This window comes from Silurus meridionalis, chromosome 16, assembly GCF_014805685.1.
Source record: "Silurus meridionalis isolate SWU-2019-XX chromosome 16, ASM1480568v1, whole genome shotgun sequence".
Classification (NCBI taxonomy): domain Eukaryota; kingdom Metazoa; phylum Chordata; class Actinopteri; order Siluriformes; family Siluridae; genus Silurus; species Silurus meridionalis.
In genome coordinates this window covers 4,124,844-4,146,689 of record NC_060899.1, presented here as the reverse complement: position 1 = coordinate 4,146,689, position 21,846 = coordinate 4,124,844, and the positions used below count along the sequence as shown (strand labels likewise).

Sequence of the window (21,846 nt, the reverse complement as noted above, 5' to 3'; positions counted from 1 at the left end):
CTCTTTAAACCGTATTTCCTATGAAGTGCACCAATAAGGAAATGACATGGTCCATATCACTGAATTTCCCAATCTGCAGTCAAAGTCGGTTTGTAAGAAGAGGAGGAAGGTGTGAATTCCAAAAACATTCCCATTATCTCTAAAAGGCTTCCTGATACATTACAAATAAACAATTATATAAGCATCTCTGAACACTATACCTAAAGTGTCCTGGCTTTTCATCTTTATTAATGCTATATTGAAATATTTTCAAAAAGTAGATATAAAGGACCATTGACATGGAGCATGTTTTTCCTTTTTCCTCTTTACTCCTATTACAAAGTGCGGAAGAGGAAATGCCATCAGCAGGCACAGTAAATACTGGCATACAATTAAAATAAAAAAGTTATAACAATAATTAGGTTACAGACGCTGAAAAAAGGGAACTAGTTCAAAATAATTAATAAAATAGTACAAAGAAAAACTTTTAAAAAATTGTAAGTTGTTTCCTGTTGCTCGCTTACAAACGTCTTGTGTTGGACCAATCAAATTAAGAGAAAGGTGAGTGACAGGAAATCAAACCAATCAGAATTTTGAAAGGGCGGACCCAAGCGAAAAATTCGATCAATCCCTGCTTACAGTCAAGGAAAGAATGTAGATTCTGATATTAGATGAATAAAAAAATGATTTATAAATATTAAACTAACTTTTAAAAAATATGAAAAATAAAAAAGTCGCATTTTTAGTTCCTAGCGTTACAAGGTAGGAAGGTAGTGGACCAATCAGAAACAGGAGTGGGCGGGGCTAAGTGGGGGATTTTTTTTGTGATTTCCTGGTTACAGTCGAGGTGGGTGTTTGTCTTATAATAACATTTCTTATTACATTTGAGTTGATTTTAATCGTCTAGAATGAAGGGGACATTTTCTATGTCGCTTTAAGGAGTGTTTACAGCTCAGGAATGTGCTCTAAAAACCGGACGTTTAGTGTTTATGGTGTCAATTCAGGGAGTCGCTTTATGATTTTGCTAGCAAGAGTTGTTAGCATGCTAGTGTCTTTATTTATTTAATTAATTGAAGAGTTAGAACAATCGTTCACACACATACATATGTATATATGTGCACACACACACACACACGAAGCAGGTACAGATGCGATACGATTTCGATTGAACACAATGCGATTCATTGCAATACGATACAATTCAGTATGATACTGATAGATCACTTTTATTTCTGTGGTTCAGACAGACAGCTAATCATCAATTTACATAAGTGCCTTCTGACCTCTAATGTATGACCCTTTCACAAACAGGCCTTTATAGTGCAAAAAAGATAAACAATGAAATAAAACCAGACGTTCTTATCCTGTTGTGTCTCCAGGAAGACGCAGATCTACCTCTGCCATGTTAATCTGTATTCTATGTGACTCTCAGGACACGACTCGGTCTACGTAGTGTTGCGATACGTCATGTTCACGTTGCAGCAGCAACTGCGCTGAGAGAACGCGCTCGAGAAATAGTTTAGCGAGGAGAAATCGATCTACATATCAAATATTAGTCAATCTATAAACAATAAAAATATAGTGCATCTGCTAATAATTATGTTTCGGGAACAGTTTTGTTCAGAAGTCCAGCAAAGTGAGGTTTATACAACTTTGATGCAAATATACAATGTAATTGGAAAAAAATTTCTTCACATGTTCCATAATCTCGTTCTTCTTCTATAGAACTGTACAACCGTTTGCAGCAGACACGTGAGATACTTTCACGACTTGTTTGCGTCTGTGAAAGTTCGCAACTCAAATGTTTCTAAATCGGGTACATACAGTACATGTACAGTAGATACCGTATATACTGTATAAAAATTGTCGAGGGGTTACGACGGTTCGCTTTACGATTTTTTCGATCTCACGATGAAGAAAGCGATAAATATTTGAATGTAGCAGCGTATGCTCCGCCCTCCACTCGCAAACCGGCGCTTGTCCACGCCCCCACTGACACATGCATATATACAGTATGGTACTGTAAATTGCCCTGTTTTGATAAAGGATGTACTGTAATTTGTTAAATTTTCAAAAAATTACATACACTACCCCGTACTGATCACACGACTTACGATATTTTCAACTGACTTGTTCTTGTCTTGTTGTTGTTGGCAGCGTTTTCAGGATGAATGTGGGCGTCGCTCACAGCGAGGTGAACCCCAACACGCGGGTGATGAACAGCAGAGGGATTTGGCTCACCTACCTGCTGCTGACCGTCGTCTTACACATCGTCTTACTGAGCATCCCGTTCCTCAGCGTGCCGATCGTGTGGACTTTAACCAACGTCATTCACAACCTGGTCAGTCCATGCATTTGTTAAAGGAGTGATGCATGCTGGGAACACCGGCTACGCTCACATCGTTAGGGGACACAGATTCGGGATCGTTTAAATTCAGACACAGTGGGTTTTGTATGTGGTTTAAGATGAGATCGGAATTCGTATGAGAATCAAGTCAGAACGTTGCCATGTGAAGAATTGTGCCATTGTGGAGAATTCTTTTAATATTCGTTTGATTTTTTTTTTGTTTTTGCTACAAGCACGCTGTCGGTGAAGTCACAGATCCTGAGCAGGCCTAGAAGCAAATTCTCCGCATCCATTTTTATGCAGAGCAGGGAAACATTTCTCGCAATGCCTTTTTTTTTTCTTCAGTATTGCCACTTTAATCTTGTATTGCTACGACATCATTTTCCTAATTTCTACATTATCCTTATAAAAGTTTGCCTTTTTCTTCAAAATATCCTGACTTTATTCACTTAATTTAATTCACTTTTTGTATATTTTTATTTAGCATTGCACTACAATGTTCATCGTTTTTCGTAATTGTTGCATTATCCTTATATAAAAGTGAGCAGTGATTTACCATACTGCAAAAAAATTCTTCAAAAGGTTTATCCTGAAAGGCTCTTGTATTTGCTGGATTACATTCTGCCCCGTTAGAAACCACGAGGATTCCGCCGTATGTAAATATCAGTCAGTAATCCACAGCGTCAGCGCTTGTTCTATAACGGAAGTAAATGTCCTGCCTTTGATCTTGAATGAGGTTCCTGACGAGTTCTGGAATTAAGCATTGACATCGAGGTTTTGTTTTCCAGGCCATGTACGTGTTCCTTCACACGGTAAAGGGAACTCCGTTCGAGACGCCAGACCAGGGAAAAGCCCGCCTGCTTACTCACTGGGAACAAATGGATTACGGCATCCAGTTCACATCCTCAAGGAAATTCCTCACCATTTCACCCATAGTGCTGTGAGTTAACCTGTAGCATCCTACCGACACGTCACCACACGTGGCTTCAAACGTCCGGACTGATTTTATATAGCGCAGCGTGAATGTTTGCATGCTATCAGGATAAAAAAAAAAACAATGATTTAATTTACACCATAGAGAAAATACCATACGATAATACGAAAATATTCTTATAATTTCTAGAATATTAGTTCTAGTTTGTGCGATATGAAAGTCATGCAGGATCGCGTCAGATTTTAACGGTGGGCGCTGTTTTTTTGATAATATTCAACAGTGCGTTCACTTACAACTGCATCAGTTTGAAACATTGCGTTTCATCAAACAAAATTATTATTATTTTTGCATTTTTATCTATAGTTGTGTGCCATAGTGACAATTTTGATATTTAGATTTTTTATTATTTATTCAATAATGATAATTAGATGATATTTTGTGTCTTATTGCACTTTAAGTACATTTTTTATACTCTTCATGTTACGTGTAATTGTCAGTTCAAAGCAGTGACCCTGATTTATCTCTTATGGGCATTTTTTTATTTTATTTTCTATTTTTTCCAAAAAGTTCTTTTTTCTTTTTAGTCAATTAGAATTATAAGACATTTTGGCTGTTAACAAAACAAATCAGTATTTTATATTATATTATATTTGCAATATACCATCCATCCATCCCTCCCTCCCTCGAGCCTCTACTATTAAAAAAGAGAAATGTATTAAACTGAGAGCATCAGTACAAACCCGTGGTTTGTCTTGTAGAAAATTGATCGCCCACCTTCTGACCAATCAGATCGGAGAATTCGGCAGCTTTACAGTTTGTCGAAATGTTAGCATATGGCGAATGGTCTATCACGACTTCGGGCCAGATGACTTATTATATAATGAACTCAATTTCCCGTCTAATGCACTGCATGGCACATATGGGAGTCACTTGATAAAACGACTCGCAGTAAAAGAGTCGAGAGCCGAACCACTCGTTTTTGCTTCCTGTACATAATCTACAGAGATTTTGCGACTCTTTGTGCGAAATGAACGAATCACTCCAAATCGACTCATTCATTTGACTTGCATTAAAGACTCGTTTAAAATGAAGGACTCGTTCATGAACAACCAATCGCTATTTCAAATCCCACCACCACTGTGCTGCCACTGCAGGGCCCTTGAGCAGGGCCCTTAACCCTGGATGAATGAGATGAACGTCATTAATAAGAGTCGCTCCGGATAAGGCGAAAATGGCGTAAATATAGAGAATAACTTTGATTTTTCTTTTCTCGTAGGTACATTCTGGCAAGTTTTTACACCAAATATGACGCCACCCACTTCCTGATCAACACAGGCTCCCTTCTGAGCGTCCTTCTGCCCAAGCTGCCCCAGTTCCATGGGGTGCGTCTGTTCGGCATCAATAAATACTGAAGCTCAGCCGGGAACGCTCGTCGAGAGGTAAAAGGGAACAGTAGCGAAGAAAATGTCTGTCTCTGGGTTTAACGCCTTTTCTTAATACAAAGCTGACGGCAAGGAAGCAGCGCTCCGTCACTTCCTGCACTGTATCGAAAAGGACTCACGGCTGCGCACCGGAGTTTGAATTTTTATATTATTTTTTTCCCATTTTTTAATTTTTTTTTAATTATTATTTCTTCCCTGGAAACGCATTCCAGATTTGTATTTATTTGTTTAAACCTTTACGCAGAGGCAGAAACTAGTAAAAGAAATGATCAATCAGCCGCTCAAGGATCCATCACACATACATGAAAGCTGGGAGAGAAAACTAAAAACTACAACTAGTGCACCGATCCTTACCCCTACCCCCGGCCTTCCACCCTTCCTCCACCGAGTCAGTAAATAGAACGATTGACAATCATACTGTAAGCACAGCGTAGATATACACAAACGCACAACATGGCAACATGCTCTCGCAGGAGTCGAGTGTGAAGTTGTGCATCAGGACTGATCTAATACAAAGATAAGGGGCAAGTCATGTGGGAGGACAGATTTGAAGCCTGAAGGTTAAAGTTTGGGCAAGTCTGAGGCTTTCTTAGACCACTGTCTTTCAACACGGTTTTGGGATTTGGATGGAATACATTTTGGCCGAAAGGCATAAATGTGTGCACTATTGGTCACATGTTCAGTGGGAGAGGGCAGAATTTTGTGTAGAATTTCTTAAAATGTATTCAAGAGCAGGTAAAATTGATCAATATTTCAGCCGGAGGTGAAAAAAGGGCTTTCTTGCGGTGTGTGTGTGTGTGTGTTTTCGAGTGTCTGTGAAACTTGCAAAGGAGACTCTACCGTTAGTTCTGATTCAACCAAACATATTTCACCATATCGTCTGAGTGTTGAAAATACAGGGCAGTCCCAATCGAGCTAGAATTTTTTTTTTAATTGATGAAAAGACCACTGCAGGCAGTGTGTTTTTTTTTTTTCTCCTTTTTTTTGTTCAAGAATATCAAATCCAGGTCCCAGGCTCCTGATCCTGATCTCTAGTCTTCCCAAAAACGCCAGTTTTTTTTAATGTAATAGCAAAACCGAAACGGTCACTTCGTAATAAACAATTAGACAATTAAAGGCGATTGGAAGAAATTCATTAGTCACCTTTTTTTTTTTTTTTTTAAATCAATCAGTGGTGTGTATCTAAGCCACCTTTCACCTCTGGTCGATGCCGATTCTGTAATCTCTTATAAGATCCGCCATTGAAGTGCCTTGTCTCGCGGCGTTTTTCATTTACCGACTTGTTTTGACGCATAAACTGTAGAACGCACTGCATTTTCTCATCCGATTCATTGTAAAACCCCATTGTAAATTTTTTTTTCCGCTCCGGGATTATTTTCACGCCATTCCAGCGTCAGGTCTCGGTTATAATCCTGCAGCATGACATTGCAGGAATGATCGCACGCTATTAATTAAACAGCAGCTGAAGTTTTCAACACCAGTTCTCACTGGATCATATTCTACAGCTACAGAAAGGGGAAAAAAAAAAAAAGGCGTGCACTGTATTTATTTTCGGATATTACAGAATATGCAGCCATGAATGTGGAATTTCAGGATAAACGATCCTCGTTCGTAGGTCTGTTTTTCAGTTTTGATTGTTTAATTCGATTTCATTTCCCCTAACAGGCCACGTTGTAGGCACTGGATGATGCACTGTATATCATACTGTCGATTATAAATCCTCTTATAACAACATGACGTGTCTGATTTCTATTTATTTTTAGGAATTATTTTTTATCTTTATAGGATAAAATTTGCAGAAAGGTTTGTTGAAATGCAATAAAACTTAACTACTGATTGTAATGAGACAGGGCCTGTCCAACGGTGGAGACACTGTTTTTTTATTGTTTCTAAGACACGCTTGTTTTTGGTTTTTTTTATGCAAAACGCTAGGGTCGGGGTGTCCGATTTTTTTTCCGCAGTCAGTGTGGGTGCAGGTTTTCATTCCAACCGAGCGACACCAAAATCTACATATTTAAATCTTATGATTTTCATTTTTAATGGTCGCTATCAGGTTGGAATAAAATAAAAATAAAGGCAAAAAATACACAATAAATGGACAGTGAAAAACTGGACGGAAATTATATGGATTCCAAAAGTGTAATTCTTGTCTCACAGAGGAACTTGTGTTAGATGGAGACCAGGAAAGATGATGTTATCAGACTGCCTCACTCGCACAGTTAAACGGGGAGGTGGAAGTTTAATGTTTTGGGGTTGTTTTGGAGCAGGGAATGTTTGCGACTCACTCTGGGTGAATGGAACCAACATGGCAACCATTCCATACTTTAACACCATGCGATTCCATCTGGACTGCGGCTCATTGGAACCGACTTCAAAACGATGTTCTGAATCCGTAAGCGTTATTTAGAGTGCTATCCATTATGGAATGACCTGCCCAGTCACCGCATCTATATCCTGGGATGAACAGGATCACAAGAAAGAAATCTCCAACCAGTGAACACCTTCTAAACATTCAACAACCCTAGTTTGTGAAGTATAACAAAAGGAACATGCATGTGTCTCTCAAAAAACCATAGACACGCCAAACTTTAGACAGGCTCTGTGTTCTAGGCAACCGTGAAACATCTATTTGCTAGTCATATCAACAAGGGAATCCTCCCTACGATTACTGACCACAAAGGGAACCTCATGAAGAGGAAGTGGGCGTTATCGAACACCAGGAGGAAACCCGACACACGCCCACCTTGTCCATATTACTCAGATCTGTGGGGGATTACAAACAAGCTGCTGGATAACCTGTGTAGATCCACCTGTCTGTCCCTGGGAAAATCCGAGTGTTTTACATTCCGCCTCCGCCCGAGGTTATCCCGTTTCCACCTCCATGCTGATGGGATTCCCCATTCCTGTCTCACGGCTCTCCCAGGAAAGAAAACCTGTCGAGAGGAAAAACGAGTCCATGCCTCGTAGTTTAGATTTGCATAGTATGTTAAAACACACAACTCTTCACCAGGGATTTACATGCAAACTGGCCTCATTGGACTACTGAAGAATCAGCGTGAAATAAAAAATTTGCATCACGTGGGCGGCGCTTAGGGCAGCGAAGTTCACAAGGAAACGGTCGCGTGTTTGAATCTCAGCTGAAAGGAAAGCAGACTGAAGAGCACAAAAGAGACAGTGTTGGCTTCTGCTTTCTCATGGTTCCTGAACATCAGCAGAAGAGCTCGTTCGGACTTGTGAAGGTCACGCTCACCACATTATTTAAATAGTAGAGTAGGGTTATTGGCGATCAGCCGAGCGGGAGTGTTTAAAGGGGAACTGAGGTCAGATCGGTCGCCTGATGCGCGTTTCGGGGAAAAGGAATCTGGTTTTATTGTCACACAGGGGGAACGTGAGACGGCGTTCGTGTGCAGGCCAGAGCACAAAAGCAAACAGAGAACTCGATGGTTTTGTGGTGCGAGGTTGAATACGTAAATGGGAAACAAGAAAAAAATGCCCATATTTTTTTAAACTGACCACTGATAGCGAAGCTTCTGAATGGCTGATAGATCAAAAGTGTTAAGTCAGGGGTTTGGGAACTGGCAGACTCGAGTGTTTCAGGAGAATGAAACCAGTAGTTATGGGGGAAACCAAAAAATTCTCAGAGCAAATCTGTGGTCAAATGCATTCATGCAAATCCAATTTAAAGTCCAGGGTCGAGTAGCACCAATTCCAGGTGGTATTGAGACTTTTACAAGAAAGTACTTTATTCGTCTACGTTTGCACACCATCACCTTCAAAACAGTCCCCTTTGCAACAGCGATACGGCGCTCCCGGCGTTCCTGCTACTCCTGGAACGTGTTCTGGAAGTCTTCTTTTCGAAGACTCGCGCCGGATCTCCGTAACTGTGTCAAAACCGTGACCTTTGAGCTGAATCTTCATCTTCAGGAACAGCCTGCAGGAGCCGAATCTGGCCAGTAGGGTGGGGTTGAAGAACGTTTTTCTGTGGTTGAGCTCTTCGAAAGGTCTTACTGATCTCTCGTCGTGCATTTGATGTGGAAAAAATGGTAGCACTCATGTTCCCTTTTAATGTTAGATGTTTATTCAGACCTACACACATACCCTGACATTTAGTTTCAATACATTTATTGCTTTACCCCAAATAAAACAAGCCCTTGTATCTCCAAGCTGCTCCTTTGTGCTCCAAGGGCACTCTAGCATGGTTGACCATTGCGCGGACCCTAGCTTCCTAACATCTCTGGAATATGGGAAGAAACAATTTCATTTTGATGTAATGTACATGTGACAAATAAAAACCTGTCTTTGAAAAGGATCCTGCATTATAGGCAGACCACGAAGCTCACATAGCATCGCTGCCACCTAGTGGTCATCCCACCTATGTGCAGAGAAAACGATCGACCTGTTTTCAAGAGCAAAACTAATTTCCAGTTCACAAACTACCATCTAACAAAAATGTTGCATTTCCTTTTTTATTTTAATAATAATAAAAAAAGTTGCACTTTAGGCAGTTAAAAAAAATTAATTGTCAACCCCAAACAAACCCCAACAGAGTATACATGCACATGGATTGTAGGCTGAATTCAGAACACATAAAAAAAAAAAATAATAATAATAATTAAAAAAAAAATATTAAATGTGTCACACACACACACACACACACACACACACACACACACACACTGCAAAGCCACCAACTGTCAAAAACGATCTCAGATCCTCTTCAGCCAATGATGGCAGAAAACTGTCTGTTTTCTGTAACCTTTAATTTAGGAGCAAATATCCACTTCTCATCCCCTAAATCCAAACTCTTACATGATGAAGTTCAGCGCTGAAACGTCTCTGAGCTGGTGTACTCATCACTGGGTCCTACCTCCTGTATGGCTTTGCTTCTTCACATTCGGATGCTTGTTAGTTCCTACCATTTTTTGCTTTCCCTCCTCAATTGTTTCCGTCTGCGTTTCTCCACCGTGAAGACAAGTTCGGCTTCTCCTCCGCTTCGCTCTCCCACGTTTCTGCCTCGTCTTCCTCATCGGTGGAGAACAGCTCGTCCTCGAACAGCGATCTGCCCAAACCGTATTCCTGAGCGTGCACAGAGACTTCGTTGGACATTAAATGTGGAGATCCCTCGATGAAGTCAGCAAACCTGAGACCAAAGCAGAAAGTCAAAATACTGTGACGCTGTAACAGACGCTGCTAAATTCTGGATTCTGATTGGTCTAGACGCCGTTAAGTCAAATCCAATGTTTATTTGTATTACTGAAACTTTATCGTTTGTGATCTCATCCCTCACTTATTCATTCATCACTCACTTATTAATCCCTCACTCAATTATTTACTCACTCATTCATTTATCCCTCACATTTATTCATTCATCCCTCACTCAATTATTTACTCACTCATTCATTTATCCCTTTACATTTATTCATTCATCCCTCACTCAATTATTAACTAACTCACTCATTCATTCATCCCTCACTCAATTATTTACTCACTCATTCATTTATCCCTCACATTTATTCATTCATCCCTCACTCAATTATTTACTCACTCACTCATTAATTCATCCCTCACTCGAATATTTACTCACTCACTCATTCATCCCTCACTCATTCATTCATCCCTCACTCAATTATTTACTTACTCACTCATTCATTTATCGCTCACATTTATTCATTCATCCCTCACTCGAATATTTACTCACTCACTCATCCCTCGCTCATTCATTCATTCCCCACTCAATTATTTACTCATTCATTTATTCATCCCATACTCAATTATTTACTCACTCGCTCATTCATCCCTCACCCAATTATTTACTCACTCACTCATCCCTCACTCATTCATTCATCCCTCACTCAATTATTTACTCACTCATTTATTCATCCCTCACTCACTTATTTACTCACTCATTCCTCGCTCACTTATTCACTAATCCTATCATTCATTCATTTCAAGTTGAACCTTTTAGGAGAATGCAGTCTGGACACTGTTTTCCAGGTGTTGAAATCAGGACTGCTGCACTGCTTCCTCAGCTCCTCTAGAGCATTCTGAGTCTCCACCTCAGCCTGCTTTTGGTACTCCTCCTCCGTCAACAGGCGTCGAGGCTCCAGTTTCCAGCGCAGCTTCGGCTTCAGCTTCCTTTCGGGAACAGAAACGCAAATCCCGTTCAGAAAAGGGACCGTTTTCACAATCAGGAAATAGACAGGTAATGTGGTTCCACACAAGACCCCTGGAGTGTGTGTGTGAGATTTCTCTCAGACTCCAGACTGTGGATGGATATACTCACTCGTACAGACTAAACGCCAGGGTCACTGGGTACTCCAAGTTCTTTGCACAGAAAGCGGCTACCATGATCGCTAACGCCACCTGCTGGACCTGAATGCCGGCGTAGATCAGCAGCATGCCGAATATCTGCAGAGTCCAGGACAGGATGTTAATACTGCGCTCCTCCACCAGCGGCCCGTGACGGTAACATACCGCAAAGCTGACAAATCCCACCACTGCAGCGTAACCTACAGCAAAATCATCATATTACACTCATAAACAATTCAATATTATGATGTGTTTTATATATATATATATATGGCCAAATATACAGTTAAATAGACAACGAAGAGAACCAAATTTCTATAAAACAGTTCTTGTGTGAAAAACTCTTCCCTTCTTTCCTTTCTTCTTTCCTTCCTATTTTTTCTTTTCTTCCTCCCCTCACTTCTTCCTTCTCACCCCTTTCTTTCCTACCCTTCTGTCCTTTCTTTCTTCCCTTCCTCTATTTCCGCCCTTTTTTTCTTCCTTGATTCCCTCATTTCCGTGCTTCCTTCCTGGTTTTTCCTTCGTTTCTTCTCACCCATTTCCTTCCTTCCCCTTCGCTTCCTTCTTTCTCTCCTGTTTTCTTTTTCCCTTTCTTCCTTCCTATTTTTCTTTCCTTCCTTCCTTCATTTGATTCTCTAATATCTTCCTTCCTTCTTATCCCTCTTTCCTTCCTTCCGTCCTTCTTTCTCTTTCTTTCCTTCCTTTCTTCCCTTTTTATTCCCTTCCTTCCTATTTTTCTTTCCTTCCTCCTTTAATTTCTTCCTTCGCAAACCCTTTCCTTCCTTCCTTCTTTCTTTCCTCCCTTTTTCTTCCTTCCTTGATTATCACCCCCTTCTGGTCTTCCCTTCCTTTCAATTTTTCTTTTCTTCTTCCTTAATTTCTTCCTTCCGGCCTTCTTACCCCTTTCATTCCTTCCCTCTTTGTTTCCTTTCGTTCATTTCATCCCCTCATTTCTTCCTTCTTTCTTTCCTTTATTTCTGTCCTTTCTATCCTTCCCTTCTTTCTTTTCTTCCTATTCTTTCTTTCTGTCCTCCATTTCCTCCTATCTTTGGAAAAGATCATATCGTGAGCTAGAGCAAGCGCTCTAGTGCGGTTATGGACATTTAAATCAACACCTCCTGACCAATCAGCTTCAAGAATTAGACTATAGATTTACCTATTGCCAGGTGCCAGTGCTCCTTGAGGATCAGCTGCAGGTTCCTAAACACCAGCTGGATCACATACAAAGAGAAGGACCATCCTCCCACAATCAGCACATAGAAAGGACTTTTCTGCAGGACAAAGAAATGATAAATGTCAGCCATAAAGGACTCCTAATACAATCCATGGGTCTGTAAAATGTTTATATAAAAAAAATAATACAAAAGCGAAGAATACAAGCCAATGCAAATAGAACAGACAGTTGTGTTGAGTCTGACCTTTGGCAAAAAGCGTCCCAGGATGAAGATGAGGATGATGAGGGACGCGATCATGCCTGTACTCATTCCTGCAGAGTAGTAGAACACCTGACTCCTTTAAGAAAACATCAACATATCGGATTTACGCAAAGGCAAAGATGAAAACACTACCAGTGTGCACAACAAACAGGGATGCGAGTGGGTGGCAATACACATACTTTACAGTTTTTCTGTTGCTTTGGAGCGTTTCCGAAAAAAGTTCTGAATCATGGAACTGTGCTAAATGAAATAAATATCAATGAATTATAATAATAAATATTGAGGAAAATAAACATGGATTCAAACTAAATAACACATGGATAACACTCTAAATAAATTAATAGTTACATCCAAAAACAATTATATATATATACATATAAAAAAGACACTTCAAATACACAGCACGTGGTGTCAGTGATTCACCTCTAGAGGCCGCTCTCGTACTGTATACCGCAACCCGGAAAAACTATCGGCATGGATTTTTGCCAATAGTTCCAATGTGTCACTACATAATGGAGGCTTTAGAGAATTTCAAGTTTGATCTGAGAAACACTCCAAAGCAACCGAGAAAAATGGTGAAACTGTACATAAGGAGAAATGGTCGAAATCAGCAAGTTTTCAATAATTTTACCTGCTGAGCAAATCAGCAAAGAAGAACAGCAATACTCCGGCGAGGAACACCAGAAAGAGGTAGATGTCAAGTCCTACACGAGACACACAACACAGTTAACGGCTGCTCGTTTCCTGGTTTGCGCTACACAAACAGAACTCAAATCATGAGCACGTTAGACTCACTTCGGCTGGATTCGACGAAGTAGGACACTCCGAGTTCTGAAGGATCCACGCGAAAACAGGTCTTCTGATTGAAAAGGCTGATGCTCATTGTTGTCTCGTTAGTCTTCTCGTTGATCCAGTGCTGCACCATGGACCAGAAACTAAAATGTTCAAGCTCCTCCAGCTCTTCTTCATCCTTTACAACAGTCACCTTGAGCTCCTTGGAGCTCCATACTTTCACCTGGGAAGCAAGACATTTATTTATTTATTTATTTATTTATTGCATTAGAAAAACATTTTGGTGGAAATTAAGTGTCCATATGTAACTAATCAACCAAGACATGTTTGCTGTCTGACATTTGATTCTATGGATAGTACAGGAAATTACTGGGCTAATAATCAGCCTCATACTCTATCAGTATTAAGTTACAGCTATATTTTTTTTCACATTTATGTTTATCTGATCATGAGTGGAACTAGAGTTCGACTGAATTTTACCAATAGCGATAGCTAGGTTGGATAGTTTGCTAAAAACCGAGTAATCAACTAATAGTCTTTAAAATTGATACTGTACTAAATAAAAAAAAAAAACAATTTGGCTTGCTAATGAACTGGAGTATGCAAAGAAATAATTCTTTCAATTTCAATGTCGACAACAAATAAACACTTAAATGTTGTTAGACGTGCACACTTTTGTGCACATGGTATAAATCTGTATTTTCTAGTTCAGAGGTCCTGAAACTACGGCCCAGGTTTCAAGTTCGCTGTCGTTACAAGAGCGGCCTCTAGTGGCGAATCACTGACACCACGTGCTGTTAGTTTTTACATGCGAAACTGCTCTCTGCACATCTATAATTTATTAATATATAAAAAATTATATTTATTAAATAATATAATCAAATGTATTTAATAATATTTCCTTTAGCTCATTTTAATGATTCAGTACAGTTTTACTTATTTTTGTAATAAAGTTCATGGAGTGTTTGTTTTTATCCAGTATCCGAAAAAAAAAAAAAAATCTAATCAAACAAAACAAAAATCGGTTTATTAATCGGTTATCAGCAGGTACGATCCAACCTAGATATCAGAATGAGTCAAATTCACCATCGGTCCACTTCTATGTATTAACATAGTCTAATTATTTATTAAATTCACCCACCAACCATATGCATAAGTAAGTAAATGTTTTGTAATGCAATATGTTTTCATTATGATAGCAATATTGCTCTTAGTGTATACTGTTAAAATCAGAATAGAATCTTCACAATAATACTGCTAGTCACTCTGGTCTATTAAAGAAAGGAAAAATGATGTGGCCTTCACAAGAAAAAAGGTATAGTGACCCCTGATCTAGTTTTGTGTCATCAATGGGGGTTCATTTATGTTGCCATGTGCATCACCGTGATCCTGGAAGAGCATTGTTAGACATTTCTGGCCCTTATCCAGAGCGACTTACAACTGAGCAGAGGGGGATTAAAGGCCTTGCTCAAGGGCTTGTTGTTGGTGGGATTTGAACTTGTGACCTTCCGATCCACAATCCAATGCCTTAACCACTGAGCTACAACCTCCCACATTAACACCTGTTTACTTTAATGTAAAGGATGCCTGGTTTTTATATATATATATATATTATATATGCATTATGATATTGTGTTAATAGATGTATTGGTCACGTGGTCCAGTGGAAATGTAAGTGCATTTAGTAATACAGGAATCCGTATACTCACTTGGATCCTTGTCCAGGTCTCCCTCCATCCAGGAACAGGGGTTGGATTGATGTAGCAGAAGTGTTCAGCATCACTAAACCTCACCTTCTGTCCATCCTTAATGTTGATAATGCTGATTGTAGCTGCACAAAAAGAACCGAACGAGAGGTTATTGTATCTGAGGAGACGTTAGCAAACATTAAGAACGTATTAATCAAATCCAAGTCGCACAAACAACAACACAAACAACAACAATGTGCGTTAGTTCCTGAGTACTTCTACAGCTGGGAAACTTCTATTTATTTTATTAATTAGGTCTCTATTCAAGCCACTCATTATTCCTCCAGATAGTTAAAGCCATGCTTACCGGGGGTGAGCTGAAAAAACTGAAGAAAGAGTAAAAAAAGAAAGCAGACGCTTGTTATTCTGACGCTCGCAAAATGAAACTCTTCCTGCATTTTCATGCATCCCGCCATATTGTTGCTTCCACTTCTTCGGCAGCGATTTCGAGCAGGTCGCAGAGTAACATCAGCGCCGAGCGACTCACCGGCGCCCTCTGCCGAGCGGTAGTTTATAACGACAACCAAACAAAATAGCAGTACAGTAGATTAGATAGATAGATAGATAGATAGATAGATAGATAGATAGATAGATAGATAGATAGATAGATAGATAGATAGATAGATAGATAGATAATACTTTACTGTCAATGCATAGTACAGGTACACAGCAACGAAATGCAGTACAAATATGCAAATAGCAGCATTGAGCAAACTGAAAGTGCAGTTAAATATTTAAATATATGTAAAACAAATACATCTAAAGGATCTGGGCACAAAAGAAATTCTGGAAGTTGTCTGAGCAAGTGTATATATACATATAAATATATATACAGTATCTCACAAAAGTGAGTACACATATTTTAGCAACCATTTTATTATATCTGCTCAAGGGATGATACTATAGAAATAAAACTTGGATATATTTTAATCCATGTGCAGCTTGTATAGCAGTACAGATTTACTGTTCTCTGGAAAGAACTCAAAATACAGCGATTATTGTCAAAATATCTGGCAACAAAAGTGAGTAAACCCTCAGTTATAATAGCTGTTCGCGTGAAACCATGCAAAGCCACATGTCCTATACGTCATGTTCAAGTTTTTTGTTTGCTTGACAGGACCATACGAATTTGACCTCCATCAGCATAACAATGCCCCTGTGCACAAACTAATATTCACGAAGACATGGTGTATGGAACTGCACAGAGCCCTGACCTCAAGAACACTAAACACCTCAAGTAAAAATATAACTGTGATAGGATGAACATATCAGTGTAATGGTCATGTGTCCATGAACTTTTGGTCATTATAGTGTACACTTCTCCAGATTGTAAGAGTTGATAACCGATACCTCACAGTGAGGATTTTTTTATAAATCCTATTTTAGCAGGAAGGACTGCAATGTACAAAAAAAACCCCACAATATAAGGCACAATTGTAATAATATGAAGTAATTCGTAAATTTTTTCCCATTCATTCGAAATATGCTGTACTTTTTTAGCCACTTCACAACACAGCAGAGAGCGCCCCCTATCTGTTTTCTTTATTTAACAAAAGCACAGCGTTTTGTTGTTATTATGAGTGAGTACAAATAAAAGTAGACCCTTTACAGATTCGAAAAATGTATTGCTCTTATCTGTACGATCAAAAAAGACTGAGTATTTTTAGCGTTATGAGGAAAGAAATCCCACAAAACGCCCCGGCGCGTTTGTCGACCCCAGAGGGTTAATTGTGTGAATCATGGCGGATTTTGGTGCTGATTTGAGACTTGGCGCATCAATAAAACAAATGTTTATTGACCCATAATAATTTTTCTCTGGAGTTTATTTTTATATACCTGAGTAAAAAAAAAGGACGTCATTAATAAAGGACGTTGAAGGTTTTAATTTCTCCGTTAAATTTTTTTATTTATGTTGCAATAAAAAAGATTAAACAGAAATGTACGCTGCGTTAATCACGCGTTAATAAAATTAGTGCCGTTAAAATGAATTTGCGTTAAAGCGATATTAACGCGGTAATTTTGACAGCCCTAATATTAATATGATATGATTTCCAGTTACCAGCGTGACACTAAAACAGGTAGTAGTAATGGTTACTTTTTACTTAAGTACATGTCAGAGCCCAAACTTCTTTCTTGAGTGAAAAATTGTAGTCAATACTTCAACTTTTACCAGAGTTTTTTAAAACATAAGTATCTGTACTTCTACTTGTGTCAAGGATGCGTGTACTTTTGCCCATTCTGGTTTTTGGTGGGCGGAAGGAAACCGGAAAACCCAGAGGAAACCACAGCAGACACAGGAAGAGAATGTATAGAAACACAGCAAGTAAACAGTTTGGGATCAAACCAGGAACCCTGAAGCTAAAGAATGAAGAACAATGCTTTTGAATGAATGCATTTTTTTTTATTAATTCTTTTAAAACGTAAAAATCAAGATCTTCATGACAATGTAGATTTACTACGAGCAAACAGAGCAGAATTTCAACACTGAAATGTCAACATGTCTTCTGTAGCTCACATTCCCAACATAAAACAAATCACAATATGTAATGAGCTCAGTGCTTTAATGTCAAATCCAAATTTACAGCCTGTTACCAAGAACATGGTGGTATAAATGATTCTCATTTCCATTGCCTACAAACCTGCATGTAGCTGGAAAGCTTGTGGAGAAATCTGGCCTGTATACACAAAACCCTTTTGAAACACCTTCCCAATTTGCTCACGTATCAATCGGCACTTAGTTTAATATCGATCACACAAAGAACAATAGGGAATGAAGGGAAGTCAACAACGGGTGTGTTCAAAGCAGCAGTGAAAACTTCACAAAACTTGACCTGACTTTTTTCTTTTTTTTAAACGTCCTGTTTGGATAATTTTTTTAAACATCCTGCTTGAAACCTTTCCTGTTTCATAACCTTCTTCATTGTTTCCCACACATACTGTACTGATAAATCTAAATCTCCACAGACTTACATACAACACAACTTACTCTGACACTTTTCATGAGAAAACAAATCCTGATTCAATCCAAGCAGAAGAGTATAAATATACCTGGAGGATGGAAGAGACATTGGAGTTATTTGAAAGCTCAGTGTTACTTTTTCAGACATTAATTCTTCATATAACTTTTCTTAATATGATGGATGAAAGTGAATGGAAAATAAATGACTAAGCATTTATTCAGTAATCAGTGTGTAGTCTAGTGTTTGGAAATAAATGCCATTCTGGTGTACGTTTTCTATATTTATGAAAGCAACAGTATTTAAAATCTATTATTAGTTATTTATTGTCTGCTTATTTAGTATATATCTTTATGTAATCATTTTTTAATGCATGGCATCAATGCTACATTCAGATTTTAACACTTTTCTAAACAAATATTATACTCAACTCATTGCACTAATTATACCTAAGCCTTGATTCTAAACTAACCAGGGAAAAATATACAGATGCAATAATAAAGGCACTATAATTAAATTACATATTAATATTGCATATGATTTCTGTCTTAATATATTACTCCAAAGCAATTTTATGACTGTAAATAATTACAAATTAAAACCGAATTAAAACACTTTTGAGAATCTTTTGAGATTTTGAGGAAACATCCTTTAAGCAGGTCTTCTGTGTTTACTCTCCTTATTTTTTCTTTGCAAGCTATGTCTTTATTAATAATTTCCCATTTTCTGATCGATTCCCAAATGGTTTCCAAAAACAAGAGTCTCGAGACCACCAGGACACACTGCCTGAATCATCTGCTTGGGAACGCTGACATCTTATGAACACTTTGGTTTCGTCTTGTCTGAGCTCGGTCTGAACTCGGGGATGAACGTCGGGGGCACGTTGGGGGCGGCGTATCCCACTGTGAAGTTCTGAAGTCCTATCAACAGACACTTCCAGCTGTACCGCAGAGCCCTCCTCACATTCTACAACACAAAAATAACACAAATAGTGCTGAACAGGTTTGATAAGTATATACACTCAATAAAGTAAATCTGTGCTATACATGTAAATCTACATGTACCATAGAAAGTGTTACATTACTCACAGCTATTTTTTGATTTTGTATTAATATTGTGGAGATTCTATGAAAACGTTATATATACACTATATGCTCTTATATATTTATATTAGGGAGGTACAGATGTACAGATGTTTTTGGTTCAGACAGACAGCAAATCATCAAATTACTTGATTACCTTTTGACCAAAAAAAAAAAGATTAAATAAAATCCGACATTGTTTTCATGTTCTGTCTCCAGGACGATGCAGCTCTACCTCTGCAATGATAATCTGTATTCTAGGTGACTCTCAGGACACGCTTCAGTCTCTGTAGTATTGTAATATGTCATATTTAAGTAGCAGCAGTGGTGCTGAGAGAACGTGCTTGAGAAACCCGTTTAGCAAGAAGAAATCGATCTACATAGAAAATCTTCTTCTTCTCCTTTTGGCTTCTCCCATTAGGGGGCGCCACAGCGGATCATCCGTCTCCATACCCCCTGTCCTCTACATCTGCCTCTTTCAAACCAACTACCTGCATATTTTCACTCACCACATCCATAAACCTCCTCCTTGGTCTTCCTTTTTTTCTCCTTCCTGGTGGCTCCGTCCTCAGCATTCTCCTACTGATATACCCCATGTCCCTCCTCTGCACATGTCCAAACCATCTCAATCACACCTTCCTCACCTTTCTCCTAAATGCGCTGTCCCTCTAATAAACTCATTTCTAATCCTGTCCATCGTCGTCACTCCCAACGAAAACCTCAACATCTTCAGCTCTGCTACCTCCAGCTCCATTACTCAATGCCACTGTCTCTAAACCATACAACATCTCAGGTCTCACCACAGTCCTGTAAATGATCTACATATATACATATAAATATACATATAAAATATTGGTGACAAATTATTGGTCACATTCTTAATAATAAAAGTATTGAGCATTTAATAATAATTATATATAAATAAATCAATTATTACCGATATAAATACGTTAAAAACGATGCATCGCGATACAAATACCGACTTGTATCCGATGCACCCTTTTTTTAAAATCAATGCAACACATTGTTAATTAATGTTTATATATAAACATTATATATATATATATATATATATATATATATATATATATATATATATATATATATAAATATATATATTAGAGAGAGAGAGAGAGAACGAGAGAGAGAGAGATAGAGAGAGAGAGAAAGATAATGTGAAGCATACAGCATAATGTATATACATTGTATAGACTATATTCTTAATATATATAATATCAATACATATTGAAATCATATTTCAAAAATAAGGCAAATTAATTTAAACTAAAATGGTCTATTTATACCCAGACCATTGCATATTAAAAGGCCTGGATGAAGAGACTAGGAAAAAGTGCAGTATTAGGTATAAAACTGTATACCTGTATACCAAATAATAAAAAATAAAATCCTGTTAAATAATTGCATCGAATTACATAATAAAAATGTTCAGCTGGAAATTGCATTACCTTTTTATATTTCTTGTACTTCTCTTTCTTTTTTGCCTTCTTCCCCTCTTTTGCTTTCTCTCGGCTCTCATTCTCCTCTAAAGTCACATATTTATTAGAACAAACATATCGCTGAAATCTGCTCTCGTTTTGCGCTTCATCCCACGTCTCCAGAAGAGATTTAGGCTTCATTCTGTCTTGAAGCTCTTTATCCTGTGGAGTTTCCTGCTACATAGTGACAGAAACTTTGGATCACGAGGCTGGGCAGGGTTTCATAGTGAGATGGGAGGGTTTCCTAGATTTGTGTAAAATAAAGGGGTCACCAACCTTTTTGAAACTGAGAGCTACTTCTTGGGTACCGATTAATGTAAAGGGGCTACCAGTTTGATACACACTTCTGAAATAACAAATTTGCTCAATTTACCTTTAATTAGATGTTATTATTAATAATTAATGATGTTTATCTATATCCAGTCATCTATATTTTAATATTGTTACTGGTAGTTCACTGGTAAGTGGCGCTATTGTGAGCTATTTTTAGAAAAGGCCCCTGAGCGACTCATGTGGTCCACGATGTTGGTGCCCCCTGTTCTAGAGTGTGAACAAATGATGTTATTTGGAACGCCATATTGTTTTAATATTGTGGTGAGTTTTATAGAGTTTTCTCTCTCTTGATATGTGGTTGATTATGCATTCATTTGTGTGATCTGTATTTTAACATGGATGATCGGCTGTTAGAATGAGATCTATTATATGTATATAGTATATTATATTAAATGTTAGCGCTATGGCCCAGGAATCATGTTAATTAATTAGTCATGTTTCCAGGGCTGGCATTAGCTACATGCTGAGCAGGCAAATGCATGGGGCCTCGACCTTTTTTTTTACATTGGGTATAAAATAGTAATTCACCCATAGTGAAACCAGTTATTATCACCTAAATGCATGAAGAGACTGTATACAATGATGAACAAAAGTTGTATTTAAATAAAAACACAATCATAGCTAGGTGGCCATGGCCAAGGATTAATAATGATAAGAAGAGTTGGTCCAGATGATCTTTTATACATATTTCTTTCTTTCCTTCTTTCAGCGTTGACATTAAAATTAAAGTTTAATTTATATGTACATTTAAGCAAATATATAAAAGTACTGACAAACAGGTTTTCCATACACACAAAGATTGGAAATTATATGGGATCTAAAATGTGCTGAGAAGAAGGATGGGGTGCCTAATAAAGAAAGGTTTTCCTAGGGCCTCCAAACATGTAGAACCGGCTCAAAACAATTACTGTACCAGGAGAATCATCACCGACGTTCACTACCCTGGACTTCTCTGTGTTCCCATCAGAAAAGAGATATCGGATCCTGAGGA

General features: G+C 38.3%; 3 protein-coding genes across 3 annotated transcripts; 1 reads left to right on the top strand and 2 right to left on the bottom strand.

The window, feature by feature from the left end:
- Positions 1-770: 770 nt before the first annotated feature.
- On the top strand, positions 771-6,436 carry ormdl2 (ORMDL sphingolipid biosynthesis regulator 2). The gene is made up of 4 exons (XM_046870105.1): positions 771-826; positions 2,137-2,320; positions 3,115-3,266; positions 4,537-6,436. Exons 2-4 carry the CDS (start codon positions 2,147-2,149, stop codon positions 4,670-4,672), a joined length of 462 nt encoding a protein of 153 aa, XP_046726061.1. The 5' UTR covers positions 771-826; positions 2,137-2,146; the 3' UTR covers positions 4,673-6,436.
- A 2,321-nt stretch (positions 6,437-8,757) lies between these two features.
- On the bottom strand, positions 8,758-15,440 carry nemp1 (nuclear envelope integral membrane protein 1). Its single transcript, XM_046869683.1, has 9 exons — positions 15,295-15,440; positions 14,949-15,070; positions 13,243-13,462; positions 13,079-13,151; positions 12,430-12,523; positions 12,168-12,282; positions 10,986-11,211; positions 10,661-10,837; positions 8,758-9,842 (listed from the first exon to the last, which is right to left on the bottom strand). Exons 1-9 carry the CDS (start codon positions 15,401-15,403, stop codon positions 9,638-9,640), a joined length of 1,341 nt encoding a protein of 446 aa, XP_046725639.1. The 5' UTR covers positions 15,404-15,440; the 3' UTR covers positions 8,758-9,637.
- A 1,926-nt stretch (positions 15,441-17,366) lies between these two features.
- On the bottom strand, positions 17,367-20,693 carry si:dkey-126g1.9 (uncharacterized protein C1orf115 homolog). Its single transcript, XM_046869708.1, has 2 exons — positions 20,493-20,693; positions 17,367-18,910 (listed from the first exon to the last, which is right to left on the bottom strand). Exons 1-2 carry the CDS (start codon positions 20,661-20,663, stop codon positions 18,761-18,763), a joined length of 321 nt encoding a protein of 106 aa, XP_046725664.1. The 5' UTR covers positions 20,664-20,693; the 3' UTR covers positions 17,367-18,760.
- Positions 20,694-21,846: the final 1,153 nt, after the last annotated feature.